The 20,879-nt window shown below is 37.7% G+C and overlaps 1 protein-coding gene across 1 annotated transcript; it reads right to left on the reverse strand.

Annotated features, from left to right (window-relative positions):
• Window positions 1-491: 491 nt before the first annotated feature.
• LOC122318162 lies at window positions 492-4,079 on the reverse strand. Its single transcript, XM_043135373.1, has 3 exons — window positions 1,507-4,079; window positions 1,335-1,422; window positions 492-1,241 (listed from the first exon to the last, which is right to left on the reverse strand). Exons 1-3 carry the CDS (start codon window positions 4,077-4,079, stop codon window positions 492-494), a joined length of 3,411 nt encoding a protein of 1,136 aa, XP_042991307.1.
• Between the last annotated feature and the right edge of the window lie 16,800 nt (window positions 4,080-20,879).

Below are 20,879 nucleotides of genomic sequence, written 5' to 3' on the forward strand. Positions count from 1 at the left end.
ATGAGCATTTAATATATCACAAAAGTCAGCCTTAAATGCATATTGTAAACCAACTGAATAACAAAATGACCTCACATGCTGAACCACATTATCATTTGTCTACTCCCTTGACACATGCATTGTTGAAGTGTGGAGATGGAAGGGCACAAGTTGAAATACCTCACGCATTGTCTGCAAGGATAATCATTTACACCAAGTCAGGCCACAATATAAATCATCCTAAGTTAATATATACATGTTTGGTTTTTATGGAAATACTTAATATTTAACATAATAAGAAAGTTGAATATGTGATAAGGTACTGCTTTAATCAACTGAAATACATGTCTGGTCGAGTTAAACTCTCTGAACTCTTTAACTTAATGAAAGCAATCAGATGTTAAGTGACCAACCACATTCACAAGAATTATATAGTATATAATTCTTTCCACAAGTGCATGCTGTTTATAACTGGAAATCAAGTGTCATATTTAGTACCATCATTATCCCCGTCATCTATGTTCTCCATCCAAAAAATCATTGTTCTGCACGTCATCATTATCAGTGTCCTCATCATCACTTCCTGGGGATAATTGTGATCTAGATATGGTTGATCGATCAACTGGTAATTGCTCTTCCCCGACCCGGGTTAATGGATTGAGAAATCCATCATTTTCATCAACAGGACCATAGTTCGCAGCATCAATGTCACTATCGTCTTCTGCGTCAACAGTGGAGGAATCATCATCATCATCATCATAGAATTCTGATGATTTATGCCCAATATTGTAAACATTCCTAGTTGATATCTTGTGTACTGCATGCCAACTTCCCCCCAAAGTTGGGTCCTTAATGTAAAACACTTGCAATGCTTGGGAGGCTAGGGCGAAAGGCTCATCTTTATACCATTGCCTCGAAGTATTGACACTTGTGAAATGATCCCCAACTTGTATCCCTCTTCTCTTGTCGCCAATGTCCCACCAATCACATTTGAACAAGAAGCACTTACGCCAACCCATGTAGCGTAATTCTATGACCTCCGTCAACTGGCCGTAGTAGTCAACAGGGTTACCTTGATGGTTGCCATAAACAACAACCCCACTGTTTTGGGTGAGTCGACGCGTTTCGAGGTTCTTCGAGTGAAACCGAATTCCATTCATGATACAGCCATGGTATGATGCGACCAGTGGATCTGGTCCACATGCTAATGCATATATGTCATCTGTCACCTCGGGAGGAGTCATTGCATGCAACTCCGCAATCTACATTGAAATTAGACAAATGACTTCAGAATCATGTTCATGCTCCTTTTCCATTAAAGGGTATTGTTTATATTTAAATAAGGGAAATCTTACGCGTGCTCTGAACCATGATGGGAATTGACTTTGGTGCCTATGCTCGAAGTTACTCAAGCCCTCTTCCTTCATCTTGTTATAATGGTCACTACAAAAACCAGAATCGACATTAAGTTATTCCATCACAATAAAAGACAATTCCAAGTTAATAACATCACGAGGGTGCACTTACTCTATATAGTGCTCAATCTCAGGGCAATTATTAAGCACGTACCACTCAGCCTTGGACAACACGGTATCAGGCAATACAGATATTTTTGCCCCACCTAATGGGCGAACCTTTTGGGAGAAAACAGATAAACTTGGCTGTTGGGAGCATAAACCAACATCAATGTTCCTTTCCTCTCGGTTATGTCTAGTCTCGATATCATTAAGGTACATAGAGCAAAATGTCAAGCACTCTACGTGAACATATGCTTCAGCAATGGATCCTTCTGGACGAGCTCTATTGCGAACGCACCTCTTGAACTTACCCATATACCTCTCAAAGGGGTACATCCACCTGTACTGAACAGGTCCTGCTAGCAACGCTTCATCCGGTAGATGAATAGCAAGGTGCACCATGATATCGAAAAATGCAGGTGGGAATATCATTTCCACTTTGCAGAGAATGATGGGGATATTAAGCTGAAGCCGTTCCAACACCGTTTTATCTAGTGTTCGAGAACATAATTCTTTGAAAAACAAGCACAACTCTATTAGGGCTCGACGCACATTAGCAGGTAGGAACCCACCAATTACAACCGGCAACAAGTATTGCATGAATATATGACAATCATGGCTCTTCATTCCCATTATTTTCCCGTCACTAACGTTGACACACCGGGCAATATTTGAGGCAAAACCATCAGGGAATTTGACGTCTGCCAACCGAGCACAAAGACTCCTTCGCTCAGTTGCATTTAACACGTAACATGCACACTGCATAGAAGTACGATCACCATCATGTTGTAGATGTAACTCTTTCCTTAGTCCAAGATGTTCCAAATCCCTACGCGCATTGGCAGTGTCCTTACTTTTGCCCTCAATATCCATCAAAGTTCCCAACACATTATCACAAATGTTTTTCTCAATGTGCATGACGTCCAAGTTATGTCTTAATCCCAAGTCTAACCAGTATGGAAGCAAAAAGAAGATACTTCTTTTTGTCCAATTAAGTTCATTGGGCAAACGTTTCCTCTTCTTTGAAATAGATTTACCAAACTGCACATCTGAGACCTCATTTAATTGTTCCAATAAAGCATGTCCTGTGATCAATTTAGGTTGGAGACGGTTTTCCTCCTTACCATTAAAAGCACTTTTTTTCCGTCTCCAACTATGATCTACCTCCAACCAACGACGATGGCCCATATAACAGTGTTTTCGGCCATGAACCAACCACAATGAATCTGTTTCAGCATTACAAGTAGGGCATGCCATCTTACCCTTTGTGCTCCAGCCGGAGAGATTAGCATATGCAGGGAAGTCATTAATAGTCCAGAGCAATGCCGCCCTCAACACAAAGAATTCTCGTTTGTATGCATCATATGTACGAACTCCCTCTTCCCATAATTCTATCAACTCATCTATTAGTGGACGCATGAACACGTCAATATCATTTCCCGGTGCCTTTGGTCCAGGGATTAACAAAGACATCATCAAGTACGGATCCTTCATGCATAACCAAGGAGGCAAGTTGTAAGGCACAAGTAGCACCGGCCAAATACTATACGGCTTGCTCATATTATTGAATGGGTTGAACCCATCACTCGCTAAACCAAGTCTGACATTACGAGGATCTTCAGCAAATGAGGCATGCTTCCTATCAAAGTCTTTCCAGACCTGTGAATCTGCCGGATGTCTCATGTGGGTGGTATCATCAACACGCTCTGTTTTATGCCACCTCATGACTTGGGCAGTCTTCTTTAACACAAACAATCGTTGCAACCGCGGCTTCAAAGGGAAATATCGGAGGACTTTTTTGGGTAACCTATGTTGGGTAGATGTGCTTGAGGCCCACCTAGATGCATTACATTTAGGGCACTCATCCTTCTCAGCATTCTCTTTCCAAAATAAGGCACAATCATTTGGACATACATGTATCTTTTTGTAACTAAAGCCCAAACCACGTTGTAATTGGCGAGCCTCGTTATATGAGGCAGGGAAATGTGCTTGAGGAAATGCAGCTTGCAACAGCTTGATAACCATGTCAAACGACTTCACAGTCCAACCACCAACAGTCTTTATATGAAGCAACTTGACTATGAATGATAGCTTTGAGAACTTAGAACAATTTGGATAGAGTGGCATTTTGGCATCATCTAGCAACTCATCGAAGTTAGGGGGTATTGGAGTATGAGCGGTGTGTCCTTGGGGAACTCGGTCTGCATCACCTTCTGGACTAGAGGAATTGTCCATGAAGGATCCAACACGGATGTCATCTAACATCTCGTCGACATCATCAATGTAGTCATTGTAGGAATAGTCATCAATACCCTCTTCATCCGACGATGTGGTGTATTGCAAAGTTTCCTCCTCGCCATGGAATATCCATTCCGTATAAGATGTATCTATCCCGACAATGAACAAATGATCCTCAACCATAGAGATAGGATGGAAAGATCGATTTCGGCATCGCCTACATGGACACCTAATGCAGTCTCTCCCCGGTGCATGGGCCTTCGCCATATCTATGAATTTTTTTACGCCCTCAGCATATTCGTTGGAACGCATCCTATCTTCAATATGCATCCAAGCCCTATCCATCTGGTAACGACACAAGAAATTGTACAAGTTCAGAAGGATATGAAAGAATTCTTGGTAGACTAGAGAAAGTAGGAACGATTATAATGGTTTGGGGGAGGGAAAACTCTTTCATCTCAGAAAGAGTGGCAGAAGTTCCATGCTGACTATTCAGATCACATGAAAGCCTCATATAGTTTAGTTGATGAGGTCCAATTGACTTTACCTAAGAGAATTGGTTCAGGTAAACTCAGGCTAATGAATATAGGTTTGCTTCTATGGTCATTTATTCATGGTCTAAGTTGGACAGTTTTTTATAATTGTGTGATCACATTAGCTAGGAAGTTCTATGGTGTTAAGGTAGCTAACGTGCTTACTTCTGGGCCGTCCAAATGTTTTTTTCCAATTTACATTTGAAGGTAGCACAGAGAATGTCTACCATACAAAAACATTTAATTGCGAGAGTTTGAGGAACCATATGAACTGAAATATACATTAATTTCCGGTATAAAAAGATGGTGAACGGCTTATTGCTTCCACTCAGTTCTACAGAATTGGCCCTCTAAGCTATTGGGTTTGCAAAAAATGTTTTTACTGGCTTTTTTGTATACATAGATGTATTGATGGTGTTATGACGGACTTGCATGGGGAACAGAATTTCTGTAAGGTATGACTTGTATTGTTAAACTTATGTATGAATAATCCCAATTAGAGTGTAGTGGTCCTCAATTGTTGTTGTAAGGGAGAGCAGGTATTTGATTTAAATAGATTTCATATACAATGATCAGTTTATTGTACCAACATGTCATAATAGTATCAAATACAAACTTCGACCCAAAAATGGTTAGTGTAATTGTTCAAATGGAAAAAATTAATAAAAAACTGTATTAAGGGAAAATAATAACATTACACAACATTATTGTTTTGTCTAATCCAATGTGGAGTGATGAATAGGGAGGTATTAACATTTTAATTGAAAACATGTATCTATCAACAAAATTCTGAAGATGGCTTTGAATAAACCCCATAATTAGTATGATATCATGTGAGTATATAGAGACCCAAAATTCTGAGAGCCATTCTTGGGAAACTTACACATAACTGGTGTTCTGATTAATAAAAGTATCAGAAATCTGATTATTTAAAAAGACAACCAGGTTTTTTTATATAAGCAAAACAGAGAGGTGGTTATTACATTCTACCAATGGAAGGCATCATCCCCCTCATTTCCAAACCACATGCCTGAATTTGTAATAAACGATCAATTTATATATGGGGGATACATTATTAATTTAATCTAATGTCCAGAATCAGTCCATTATATGATTAAGACAAGACTGTTAAAGCAGAGAGAGGTCTGTATCACAAAACTAAATTTCGTTGATAATTTATTAACCTTGACACCAGTGATTTTGACATTGGATTGGGTACCAACTGAAAAAGCAACTTCAGTACTGCTCTTTCCATGCATCAAGGTTAATAAGTACTACAAGGTCAACATCCTGGTTTGTGGCAAATAATTGTGGCATTTAACCTATTTATTTGGAAACATCCAAACATGCTCAATCATTTGCCATATCCTATCAATAAAATACTTGATAATTTGGGGCTGCTATCATCTAGATACGTGAATTTTTATATGGGAGTGTGGCTATCATCTATCACCCATGAACGGCTATGAGCACAAGAACTCAAGAAATCTGATGATTTCTAGCACTAACAGGGCAGATCTCCCTGTCCTGAGATATATAATCATGTAATTCCAAGTGTAAAACATTCATAAGCCTGATTCACATACCAAATAGCCTAAAGGGATAAACAATCCATCACATAAAAACTACTTGTCCTGCGTGATGCCACAAAACCACCAATCCAATTCAATTAAAGAAGCTGCAAGTGGGATTTTCACAATACGAAAAGTGCACAAAAATCGTACTAGGCCTCAAGAACCAGAAATACAGAAGCATAGAAATCTCTTCCTATAGGCGATAGAATTACCAGGGGAGAGAGAGAGAGGGAAATTTGAGAAGAGAAATTAACAATAGGCAAATGAAATTAAGAGAGAGATTAACCTTTTTCCGTAGCTATTCAGCAATCAATAGCGTAGCCGTGAGTTGCGGCAACCATCCTACAGTGAGGTTCCACGGGGCGGCGAAACGAGAAACCACCACCGGCGTATTTGGTGAGATTATGCGGTGTTGAACGGGTCAATTTGGGCTAGGGATCTCTTGGGCACAGATTTAAGAGAGAGATGGAGATTTATTCCAGAAATTGCAGCAAAAACAAAGCCGGTGTGATTCTCTTGCCCGTTTGTGTCCTCAACTGGCGGTAGTGATTCTCTCCGGGGCCGTGAAAAGAGAAATTTTGGCCGGATTATCCCTCAGATTATCCGGTGTTGAAGGGCACGATTTGGGCGTTAGGGTTCTCTCGGGCGCAGGTTGAAGGCATCGATTTCTGGTGTGTTTAGTTTATATTGTTATGGGCAAAAATTAAAATAGACTAGAGGTAACAACGGCAAACTTATTAACACGAACACTATCTCCTCGCTTTAATAGGTTAAAGGCCATGACTTTTCATCCGTCGCACGTTTTGTGGTGATAAACGTCAAAATCTATTCTTCACGGAAGGGATTTGTCCCATTATCTAGTATTTCCCACAAGCGTTAGTCACGGAAAATAAAATCATAAAAAAAAACGCTTTTTCTTGTAGTGTCTTGTAGCTTAAAATCATGATCTTCCATATCACAATTATATATGGGAAATGCCTTTTTGTTGCCTAGCCTTGACTGATGGTCAATATATATATATATTACTTAGTGATTAAGAAAGTGATTTAAAGTATATTGGTATATTTTTTTTTACTTAGTGATTAAGAAAATGATTAAAAAAATATGAAAAAAAAACAAAAAAAAAAAAAAAAACCACTGGGCAGTACACCCAACGGTATGAATAGGGCAGCATAGTAGCCGGACCCCACAGTTATAGATACTCTAAATTCTCCATAAAATATAAATTCATTTATTCAAACCAAATGTATATATTCCTATACTAAGACACCAAAGTAATACTTCAATAAAATAAATTAAAATCTCTACAAACATTCGAAAATATCCATAACTCAAAACACCAAAATAACATAAATAATAAATCTATTAAATAAAACTCCCTAATAACTACTTGTACTCTAATGTGGCACTTATTCCTCTACGATCGTCAAACCTTGTTAACAATTTCTACTCTTGACTTCTAATTGAAGTATTAAAATTATTTGAAAAATATTATAGAAATAAAGGGTGAGTTGTCGACAACTCAATAAACAAAGAACATATACTAGTATGTAAATATGAGTATTAACAAAGATCAGAATGTAGAACAAAATATTTCTATTTTCAGAGTGCAAAAGCATGACATGTTATCAAAATATCAGAGAGCAAATTCAGAAATATTTACATTAAAAAATCCTTTGGAATATAAAAAATGAAACATCACATCATCATCATATCATAACATCATATTAGAACAAAGGCCATGTATCACCCCGTGGTAGGGTTGTGCATTTCAAGTGGGCTTTTCATCCATATAAATCCAAAAATTTAGAAAACATTTGGGTGCTAGACCCGGATGTTACATTCTCCCCCAACCCCCTTTAAAAAAGTTTCATCCATGAAATTTGCTGCACCTAAAGCAAGTCCATAATACTTACTCTCTCAAACCCATTCCACACATATTTTAATCGTCTTGGCCTACACGTTCACATATCTAGTGTCGATCTTCATACACCTTGGGGTCAAGTTCATGCCTTAAAAACAAATTATAAACCTCAAGAATAGAATTACAAGCATAATAATAATTCGCCTCGTTTTTTTTTTTGTCAAAGCCTCAAAGATATTTGTAAAAATAACTCTCAGCATACAGTCTTAACCTCCGGTAAAATAAAATTCTTTAAAGTTAAGTCCTAAGTGATCTCCAATCTCAAGTCACCAATTTCCAAACCTTCACAAAGTTTACTCGCAAACCGCTATATAACAAAAAATCACACTTCCGTTGCGCACTCTGGCAACCTTGCCAAAATGTCTAAAAGTATGAGTCTAATCCATTTCAATACCTATTAGGATGACTCTTACAACACTTTGACAGCAACTTGACTTCTTGTCTTCCTAAATTCATGCATGCTCACCTATACTCTTAAATACTCTCTTTCATTCTCAACTGCAACCAATAATTTTAAATCTGAAAAGAGTCATTTCTTAAAACCTACTGAAACTCTAACCTCAAATTTGATAATAATCAATTGACCCAAAATCTAGACCTTCAGTCTTATCACAATCGATGTGTAAAGTCTACAAAATGAATCTACAGAATCTAAAACTTTAAAGACCTGAAATCAATTCTTAACATGTGTAAAATCTATAACCTAAAATGTTATGAAATCAGATCTTAACATCTGCAAAATCTAAAACCCCAATACATAAAGTTTGCAGAAACTCAAACCTAGCTTGTGATCAAACTTATATACACCTTCAAAATCTAAACCTTACATCTCATCGAAATCATTTCCTATAGTCCATAGAATAATCCTATCAGATCTAAAACTCCAAATGTCATGAAAATTAATTCTTAAAATCTACAAAACTTAAAACCTCAGATCCCATCAAAATGATATTTAAAGTATGCAAAATCCCTAAACCTCAAATTCTCAAAACTCAATCATAAAATCTGCAAAATCTAAAACCATAAATATCAACATCATCATCTCTTACTCTTCAAATTTCTACACCTCAAGTCTAAAGTTACTTCCTAAACTCACAGATATCCAATACCTCACATGTGATAGTATGCAAAACCTCAAACTTTGCTCTGATACCAACTGTAACACTCCGGTCCCATAGGGGTCGGAGAGTTAGCTCATGTAGCCTAAAATCATCTCCCATATCACAATTATAAATACTCCAAATTCTCCATAAAATATAAATTCATTTATTCAAACCAAATATATATGTTCCTCCACCAGGACACCAAAATAATACCTCAATAAAATAAACCAAAATCTCCACAAACATTTGGAAATATCCCTAACTCAAAATACCAAAATAACAAAAATTATAAATCTATTATATAAAACTCTCCAACAACTACTTGTACCCTTTGACACCCTTTGCCACTTATTTCTCTATGATCATCAAACCTTGTTAACAATTCCTACTCTTGACTTCCAGCTAAAGCATCAAAATTATCTAAAAAATATTGTGGAGATAAGGGGTGGGTTATCAACAACTCAGTAAGCAAAGAATATATACTAGTATATAAACACAAGTATTTACAAAGATCAGAATGCTGAACAAAACATTTCCATTTTCAGAGTGTAGAAGCAGAACATGTTATAAAAATATCATAGCAAAGATTTAGAAATATTTTCATTCAATAATCCTTTGGCATATCAAAAACCAAAACATCACATCATCATCATATGAGAGCATCATATCATAACAAAGGCCATATATCACCCCGCGATAGGGTTGTGCAACTGCAGATAGCCAAGCAGAACATAAATTACTCTGTCACCAACGTGTGCAATCAAATAGAGACCACTACTATAACCCATGACAGGGCCGTATCCACTATTATAACCCATGGTTGGGCCATCTATTATCACTCGTAGTTGGATTGTACAAAATGCTGCCCTTTGGTCACGTTGCATGGTTAGGCTGCATGGATGCCACTGTAATGCTTGATGACTCACCGATGTGTGTTGTCTGGTGGCTTGGGTGCTGCAACCAAAAGGTGCATGGGCATTTACTAGACGTAGAGGCATGGGAAGGGGACATGCGGACTTTGAGGGTGGTGGTGGGCAACGTACGTGGAGGGGCTGACGTATGTTGTAGTTGCTCTAGGATGGTGGCTTGGGAAATCTTTATGTGACTTGTAGCAAGCGATGTTGATAGGTGATATCGGAGAGATGTAGCGGCAACCCTAGATTTGATGGGTGAGTTTCTACGTGGGATTTATATAGAGAAAGCTGGTAAACCCTAGAGAAAAAAAGTCGCATGATCTTTGATCTTTGATCCTCACGGCTTGGGTTTTGGGCATGCAAAATTTGGGCTTTTTCTATGAGTTTTGTGCCCCATTCAGCCTCTAAAATAATCTAACTTCACCCACAAATTTTCTCATCCCATAAAAGATTCTACCTAATCCAAAACAATATTTAATGATTTTAACCTAATTAGGAAAAAAAAAAATCGATATCCACCAAAAATAAAATTTGGGCCCGTAGTCCATTCTAAAAAAATACTTGTTAATCTTAAGTGGGTTTTTCATCCATATAAACCTAAAAACTTTAGAAAATAGTTGGGTGTTGGACCCAGGTGTTACACGATCGGCCTTATGCATAAAAGTCCAAGGACTACAGTAAGTCACCCCTCTTTCTTTTTATCCAACAATGCTCGCCTCATTTGCAAACGTGAGTCCACGACTGATCATCATTTAACTTTTACCTAACCACTCCAGATAATCAACAACATTTTCACAAAACTTCTCCCACTGGTGTGTAAACCAACATTGTTTTGAAAATCATATTGCAAATGGGCATGTTAAAATCTCAAACACTCGTATAATTGTTTGCCATCCTTTGCTTGTCAAGACAAGAATAATATGCTACAGATGGATAATTAGTAATTAATTATTAGCTAGGATCATTTTTTAAGATTTTATATAATCTATTATATGAATAAGGGAATAGATAAATATTATAAGTCTCTTATATAAGTTAGGTAGTATTTGATTTTATCTAAATATCTTCTATAAGCCTTTATAAGATGCATTTGCATTAATAATACAGCTATTGAATGTTGAATCAATTTTGTTACCAAACTTTATTTGTTAATTGGGAGGCTTGGGACCCTTCAAAGTGTCCTACAAACACTACAACAAAAATCAGTTTCTAGGCGGCATCCCCAAGCCCCGATTATTGTTTGGAAAGGAACTGTGGTGTGAAGTCAGAACTTGTGTGCTTGTATGCCAAGCATACGTGTGTATCAAAGCCGCAATGGAAAATGATAAGGTATTTGTCATAGACTAATACAAAGAGTCTAAGAGATTTGTACATTTCTTGCCCATGAGTAAAAATATCCATAAATCACCATTACTTCATCCATAAGATAATTATAAACCAATATTTGTTCATTGCCAAATTCAAACAATATTACACCATAAATTATTCATCGCCCAAATAGAACTAAAATCCTAAATTACAAAATGTTAAAAACTAAATGAACAGGTGGATACTCCTCGAGCTAGATTGGTCCTCTCTCCTTGACCCTCCTAAGCTATATTTGCATAAAAATGTGCTATTATGAGGGTCGAAAATGTAGTGAGACTACCACGACGAAATTTCAATAAAACCTCAGCAAGTTAAAACCCATAACAGTACTAACAATGTAAGATAATAGTGATGATTATGAATGCATAACCTTTATGTAAAAATTTTTTTTAAAAAAAAAGAGAGAAAAAAATAGGGAAAAAAACTGAAACCACATTTATTGTAAGTATACTGAGGAACAGAACCTCCATGTGAAACAACATAACCATGAACCATCATAAACCTTACTGAGCACCCAGTGCCCAAGTATATAGTAAACATGTAACGCCCCAATAGAAGGCCCAAACCACATGACCTATACTCCAAAAGTATTAGTCAATGATACAATTAGAGCCCCAATGGAATATTATAAAGAGCAAGAACTTCTCCTTCCCAAGCAATGTGGAATCTCATACACCACCTGCCTTTATTTTTATCATATGGTGTATCACAATTTACCCCTCTTAAATTCTCAATGTCCTCATTGGGCTTGTCTATTGTAGATGACATGGCTCAAGTTTCACATTTCTGGTTGGAATAGACTTTGATACCATTTTGTAATGCCCCAATGGAAGGCCTAAACCGCATGGCCTATACTCCAAAAGGACTAGTCAATGATATAATTGGAGCCTTATTGGAGCATTATAAAGAGCAAGAACATCTCATTCCCAAGTAATGTGGGATCCCATATACCACCAACATTTATCCTTATTATATGGGGTATCACAAAACATCCCATAACATATCATTTCCCGGACCCCTGGTTTCAAATCAACACGTGGAATCCCTCCACCACATCAACATAGAGATTCTCTCAACATAAGTTAACACGTAGAATCTCTCCACCAAATTAACACGTGGAATTGCTACACCACATCAACACATGGAATCTCTCAACCCAAGCCAACACCTGAAATCACTCCATTACTCTAACCCATTTTGGTTTATTAACTCATGTCACTTCGACTCCCCATCATAGATTGTGAACATGCTTTGCCTCCCTTTGATACACCATGGGTAAGGACCATGTGAATGACTTCGTAAGAACCGATGCCCAGTACTGCAATTGACGTGCTCATGTACAAGCACCCTTTAGCCTTTACCAATGAAGAAGCAACAACGTCGACCCAAGAGCGTTACCATCTCACTTAACTCAACATTACTTAATTCTTAAGCTCTCCTGATAAACTAGAGAAGCTCCACCAAGATAATGTCTCATCCCGACTTAGAGTTCATGATACACACACACACCTAGAACTCGTCTTGAAACTGATACATTAATTACTTCAAAATTACAACATCAAAGAAGTTAGTAATTCTAATGAGAAAACATGCACTTTTGTGACGCTCCGAAACCCTTCTTGGTATTGGATGGAGATTGAAGTCTTAGGACATGCAACACAAGATTACACACCCCTTGTACATGACAATTAACATGCAATGCACCTAACATGTTTCTAATAGTATGAAATAATAATAGCAGAATAATTAAACTAGTAATAATTTGAGCAATTTGTCATGGTACCAAACAAATCTAATAATCTCGAAAGTAATTATTTAATCATCCATATAAACGTTAGGGTCCCAAAACTATGACCCTATATATCCATCAAAACATATTTTTCATAACCAATTTGTCATGGTACCAAACAAATCTAATAATCTCGAAAGTAATTATTTAATCATCCATATAAAAGTTAGGGTCCCAAAACTATGACCCTATATATCCATCAAAACATTATTTTTCATAACCTAGAGACATTCATTTTCCTTTCTTTTCCAATATCTTCTAGATGTCATAAAAAAAGCTTCAAAACAGAGCATATAAACTTTTTGGTTGCGTCAAGTCAATCCTCAAGTGAAGGACTCTCTGAATTCTCAGGACTCTTATGGCTCTCTTTGGGTATTGGCAGTTCTTCATGCTTTCGCTTCCCATCTTGCTCACTATCTTCAGATCTTGTCACAATTTCTACCATTTCGGGGGGAATGGAAGTGGAAACTACTACGGTAAGATTTCAAGAAATTTTAACAAGTTATACTAAAAATATATACAAAGATAATATAAATATGTATAAGGTAAAGCTAAACATGAATGCATGAGTATGAACGTGCAATTTCATCCAAACATATTTTCCTCCCATCTAGATTCCTTTATCAAAACACTGAACGTGTACCATATAACAATTTGCCAATTCATATCTATCGCATAGGTTCTTATTCAGTATAACAATATATGAATACCTCACTGATTACACCCAAAGAATAATGCGATAGTTGTAGCACAGCTTTGGGGTGTCGATTCCACATAAAGACAAATTCAAAGAATAGTAGAAGGAACAAAAAAACTAAAGAAAAATATTAAATGATTAATTTTAAATACAAATTAAAGTGAAGCAAAGTGACTAATAGAAAAAGTACTCAAATTTGACTTACAATAAAGCGTCGGAAATCCCTTGCACAAATTTGGTATTTTAATTATTTTTAATTTATTGAATAACTCAATTGGGAACTCAATTCCCAAAATTTCCAATTGGAAGGTATGGAATTATAAACCAAAATTAAACCAAATGTAACTCTTTGAAAAATCATTCACCACTTTTAAAATACAAAAATTATTATCACTATTGAGAAAACCCAACAACGACAATATATTCAGGGAGTGATATTACAGTAAAGAGTTAAGTCAATATAAATAAATAATTGATCCAAATATAATCAAGGAACTAATCCATTCAATAGAAAAAGCATGACTAAATCCATAAACAGAATAAATTCTTTGATTATTTAGAGAAGAAAACATCAACAATCAATTGAGAATGATAAAACAAAAGAGTTTTAATAATTGAAAATCAAATACAAAAAGTAAAAATATCATCTCATGTGCAAGTTTATCTCTAGCCCTACTTGAGAATTTAGTTACGCATAAATATAATGGACAAGTAAAATTTCCAGAGAAAAATAAAGCAAACGGCGGTCATGGAAGTAATTTTCTCCTCCATTCAGATATGCCACTTGTGCCTCTTCTCCCCTTCAATTTCATGTTAATGATATGCTTATATAGGGTAGGAAATAAACCCTAATGTTTTCATAATTCCTGCATAAAAAAATCATCTAAATTTTAGGACTCATCTTGGCAGCCACTTACGCACTTCAATAGTTCCAATTTGGAAATCTTTATTAGAGACAAATTTACATTCCTTTAAGATATCTTTCCAACACATTAAGAATCACATCAATCCGATATGTGAGTGAAAAGTTATGATTAAAATACTAAAATATGTTTAGGTTGTCTCCTAGTGAATTTCAGACTTGGACTTCTTACAGTTTCCTTTTATGATTTTTTTCTTTTTCTTTTTTTGATCCAAATTGCTCTCAAACCCCATGAAAGTCCTTCTTTGAATTTGACTAGGCTTTGACTTACTCTTTTATAAACTCTAAAATTAAACATAAAAATCTGTTTAGAGTATCCTAAAGTAAATAGAAATTCAATTCAAGAAAACACATTAATTTCTATTATTTTTATTCACATTTTAGCATTTTAATCCAATAATAAGGTATTTAGAGTGCACTTTCGTGCACTCGTCACTCATAGTGCACTCGTCACTCATAGTTCCCCTTATGAATCGTGTGCACTTGCTAGTTACAGCACCATGTCACAGGCCCTTCGACCAGCTGTGTATACGCCATAACTGAGACACCGGCATATCAACATGCCTTCACCATTAGTTCACCATATAATGCGGTAGTTCATATTTCACATTCGCCGTACTTACAATGTGTTGCACTCACTAGTGTTAGGCATGACTACTTCATTATGGAATTCTTTAAAAAAGAACCTATTCGAAGTTCGTTAATTGTACTTCGTCAACCCAATGGTTACTATTCTAATTTAGTCATTGGGTCATGTCAAAACTTGTTTAATGCACAACCCGAAAACATAACATGAAATCATAACATGGCATGTGAATGTGACATACAATCATTGTAACAACCCACTAGAAATTCAATAGTGGACCTTCTATAGGCTTTAGGAAGCTCATGGAAACTCTATAAGTTTTCACGAATCAACCAATCAAATAGGTTTTACTCTGTCAGCATAAACAGTGTTACCATTCACTATGGTGCTAGAAGAACAATTTTATTTATTTGAGATAATTAAAAGTGTTAGAATGTGATCTGGTCTGTGCCATTAGACTCAACTGATTATTTAGGATTTTATGATGCAATAATCTCATTTTTAGTTTTCGAACGAAACTCTTGTTCAAAAATGCATTTTATTTATTTCGAGGCACTTTGGGGTTGAATTTCGATAAATGAATTGCATAGTTAGTTTAGAGTGTACATTTAGAATTTTATAATGCAAAATTTATTTTTCACTTTCCTGGAGTGTGACACCCCTATTTTTTTTTTTTCATAAGGATCCTTATTTATTGTTGTATGGATGAAGATGATTTTTCTTGCCTTCGAAATTTTTGGTAAGTATTGGAAGAGCTTATTAGGCTTTTTCTAATTTTTGGTAGAAATTAGATATTTTGGTATATGGTTCTCTAGCCCACAAGAAGAAATAGGCCCAAGGGAGTAGGCCCAAGAGGGCATTGGCTTTAGAAGGCCCAAAACCGCCAAGGCCGGCTCAAACTGCTAAACCGGCCGACAACATAAACATATATATTTTTTAATTTATACCTAAATAAAACGACGCCGTTCCACTTAGTGGAACGGCGTCGTTTGATTCTGTTATGATAAAACACATGTAAACGACGCCGTTTGTATTAAAGCAAACGGTGCCGTTTTATCTATGATAACGAAAAAAAAATAAGTAGAACGACGCCGTTGGATTTAAAACCAAACGGCGTCGTTTTGATCTCCTTCTTCCTCCTTCTTCTTCTTCCCCCGATTCTCACAGCTTCTCTCTCTCTCCTCTGTAACTCTCTCTCTCTCTACTCTCTCCGAGCACCAGCGCCGCTAGAGGAACCGACAACCGACCGAGAACCGCCGGAGTAGATACGGACGGTTTTCCTCCCCCCCATCGACCGGTTACAGTCGGTTGCTCCGGTGAATCTCACCTCATCGGTCGGCGTCGGTTTTACCCAAAAACCGCGCCGATGAGGTCGGTTTTCACCCCTATAACCTCTATCCGATATCCCACACTTCAAGCTCATTACCTATATTTTGAATAACATCTAATCTTGTAATAACTAACTCACTATGAACTACCATTGACTTCACCTAGACATAATCGAAACGCTCTTGGTAACTCACCCACCTACTTGTATTCTCAAAGACTCTAGTTTTAGAACAACTAATTCCTTCAATAGCACTTCACAAATAAATCTCAAGACAGGCCATACTGTTTAAATCTTCAATCCATCAAAAACTATTAAACAACACTCATGGATCCTAATGCTTTATTACTTCATACATATGATTATGCTACCCACCCTTGATGCATAAGTTTCAACTTCCAAGATTTTTTTTTTTTTGTTTTTTTGTTTTTCATACACCACACATGGTGACCTAACAATCTCTTTTCAAGTTAATTAACAATATCCCTAATTCTCTCAACTGGATACTTGATCTCCAAAGAAAAGTATAGCCTCACAAATTTAAATTCCTATGACTTCAAGTCGCAATTAATTCTCAAGATAAACACAACAATTGTTTCAAACCATCATCCCAATGGGTAACCCCATTTTAATGTTACAACCTAATCAATCTTGAAAATAAATCATACTAGCACACCAATCCTGCAAAACTAAAAACTTCAATCTCAATAAAAATCAGTCCTTCAAATCTGCAACCCTATAACCTTAAATTATGCAAAATTCCTTCCCCCAAAAACTGTTAGGTCAAAGAACTTATATCTAATAATAAAACAATCGACTCCCGAAACTTTCAAAATCTAAAATTTTAAATAATAACCAATCATTTCCTAAAATCTGCAAAACTTTAAAACTTTGCTGAAACTTCATAAAATCTATCCTTGAAATTTGTTGAACTTACAACCTACTACGTTATAGACCATTTCATAAACTCCACGGAACCAAAGAACTCAATTATTCTACTTCCCTAAAAGATCACCCAGATCATGCCATTCTCTCCAAGCCTCGATAATATAAAAAAAAACAAACCACATAAGGCGTTCATCACGAAAGATTAGATTAGACCCATACCTGCCATGACTCCAGCATTTTGAGTCTCCGTAACCTCGCCTCCAACGGTACCAAGAGTCACTGCGTACATTCGAGCCCGAGCTAATTGCCTCTGGTTAGTTCTACCACTGTGACGAGCTCCATGGCTTTCTTGAACTCGACTAGGGCACTCACGAGCAAAATGCCCCGTCTGACTGCATTCAAAACATTGGTTACTACCCAAACGACACTCGCCTCCGTGAGCTCTATTACATTTGCCACAAACTGGAACTCGACCTCCCATACGCACACCAGGGGCTACCAATGATCGGATTCCTGTCCTCTGCATAAACTTTTGTGGTGATCCAGAACTGCTTCCTTCACCATCAATGTTCAGCCTCTTTTGACCTAGAGGGGAGCCCACATTCAAACTAACCTCACGCTCTGCTAGAGTGGCCAAATCAACTAATTCTTGAAAAGTTGTAATCCAGTGGCAAACTACCATTTTGCGTATATCTGGTCGCAAACCTTCCTTGAAACGCTCGGCCTGCATCTCCTCCGTGGCGATGAGGTGGGGAGCAAATCGCCCAAGCTCTATAAATCTTCGGGCGTACTGTTCCACGGTCATACTCCCTTGGACCAAGCTTGTGAACTCTCTTGCTTTTTGCCACCTCACAGAAGCGGGAAAGAATCGGTCATTAAATTCTTTCTTAAAGCGCTGCCAGGACACAGCGGCAAAAGACACCAATTCTGACTCAAACATTACTCTTTTTGTATCCCACCATTCAGAAGCAGTGCCTTGCAACAAATAGCTGGCATAAAGTACTTGTTGCGCCTCAATGCAACCACATACTTCAAATGTTCTTTCTAAATCTCTAACTCAGTGGATCCTCTTCTCCCGTGAAGGGTGGAGTTCTATGCGCTAGAAAGCGCTCATAGGTGCATCCAGCTTGCACCACTCCACTAGGCCCTCCTTGTTGTGGCCTAAAATTCTGCTGCATGAACTCAGTCATTTGCCTTAGCGCTTGGGCTATGGCATCATCTCTTGGCGTATCGTCCCAAGGCTCTTGAGTAGACTTTCTTGGCCTAACCATCTTCCTGCCACAACACAACCTTTGACCTCCTTTAAGAAACGAATAAAACCAACAACATAAAACCAAAACCAAAACCAAAACCACATAACAAGAAAACAAAAAGAAACTGGCATGCAACAACATAACTAAATAAATAAATACAAACAAGTTACTCAAATAAATTCAAATCAAATAGCAAACTTTAATTAAAATAAATTTCAAATCATAACTTTAAAAACTTTCTGGTACTACACCTACGGGACATGTGGTTTTACCTAGAGCCGAACGGCTCTGATACCACCTGTGACGCCCCCAAATCCCACGTATGGACACGAGTAAATTGAGACGTCGGGATGATGACAACACGGGTCACCACCCTATCGCCAAGTGCCAAGTGTGTGTACATGCAATAAGTGTGCAAATAAAAACACGCAGCGGATAACAAAAGTCTTATAACTAAGTACCAAAATTTTTTCTATGTTTAATACAAACCCATTCAAAACATACATAATAAAATATTACAAGTCACAAATATCATTCCAAACCAAACTACAAGACATAAACTCCAAATCAATACTCCGGCGGAGCAGTCTCCTCCTCCTCGACCCCTGCATCAAAATCTACGGTACCAAAATGGTGCCACAGGTAAGTAAAGATCCAAACGCCACAGGATAAAAATATATTAAACTCAAACAATATGCATGAAAGAATGCAAATGCACATATCCCATAAAACACATTTTTCCACGCACGCCAAAAATCCCTTTTTGGCCCAAAACATTCCCTTTAAACAAAACCTCGCCATTATCCCCGATAATGGCCCAAAAACCAAACCATCAAAGCACTGTAGGCGGGAATCGCAGGCGGGATTCTACCACCGTCCCTGCTTACCACCATCCCTACACGTGCACCGTAGAAGGGAATCACAGGCGGGATTCTGCCATCGTCCCTGCTTACCACCGTCCCTACGCGTGCACCGTAGGCGGGAATCACGGGCTGGATTCTACCACCGTCCCTGCTTACCACCATCCCTTCACCGCGTGCACCGTAGGCGGGAACCACAGGCGGGATTCTACCACCGTCCCTGTTTACCACCATCCCTACACGTGCCTCTGACTCAAACCAGTCAATCCAATCGTTCACATATACCAAAAACATTTCTCGCTTGAAAGCCTAGTTTTCAAGTTCCAACACATGTACATACATGCAATGCACACCTCAAGACACAATTCATCCAACAAATCACAATATCAACAATAACCAAACACTCCGTCGTCAAACCCATCCGACCCCCGACTCCTCGGACTTAGTCCGGAATTAACCAACCAGTTAATGAATTTATTGTAAAAGCAATAATATATTTACATCTAAAATAGAGTTTGGGAAATACTTACAGCGCTATAAGCTATTTTTCGAAGGATCACGACGTTGCAAACGGCGGAGAAAAAGTAATGTAACAGTGTATTTTACACTGTGGCCGTGGGTTGTAAAATACCCACTTTTGAACGGGGACAAACCAAGATACAAATTTGGTAGGGAATGGCCTAGAGATGTTTATGAAGCTAAAGGAAGCGAGTTTTGACCGTGGGTGGCGGTGGAAATGGCGGTGAAAGTGCAAAAAGGGGCAGATCGGAGTTGAGCTCGTGGGAGCTGCTCCGGCAACGGATCGGGGCCGGAAATGGGTGGGTTAGGATGGCAAGAGGTAGGGGATGAAGTGGTGAAGAGGTGGTGGCCGGAGGTGGAGCACCGGCGCCGGAAATGGCCTAAAGCCGTGCGGCTTAGATGTGCTCTAGGGGGTTAACGGCGGCACGGGAGGGGCTGGTTTTTGGTGGGGTGGTGCACCGGCCGGTGGGGGGATTTTTCTGGGTGGGCGGTGCCGGCCACGTCGCCGGCGAGTGGTAGGTCTGGGCTACACAACCGGACGGCGACGGGAGAGAAAGAGAGAGAGAGCAGCTCGCACGGGAAGAAAGGAAAAAGAAGAAGAAAGAAAAGAAAGAAAAGAAGAAAGAAAGAAAAGAGAAAGGAAAAAGAAAAAGGGAAAAGAAAAAGAGAAAAGAAAAGATGGAGAAAGAAAATGAGGTCCAGTCCTCATCTCCGGAGTCCAAAAACTGATCCGACGAAAACGATTTTAAAAAAACATAAAACGACTAAAATAAATTAAACACCACATCAAACTAAAATAAAACCAATTAAAATACAATAAATTAAAATAAAAGAACTAATATATTAATTAAATTAAAATACTCCTTCAGTGAAAATACACATAAAAAA

The sequence above is a fragment of the Carya illinoinensis genome, chromosome 1 (genome assembly GCF_018687715.1).
Source record: "Carya illinoinensis cultivar Pawnee chromosome 1, C.illinoinensisPawnee_v1, whole genome shotgun sequence".
Classification (NCBI taxonomy): Eukaryota; Viridiplantae; Streptophyta; class Magnoliopsida; order Fagales; family Juglandaceae; genus Carya; species Carya illinoinensis.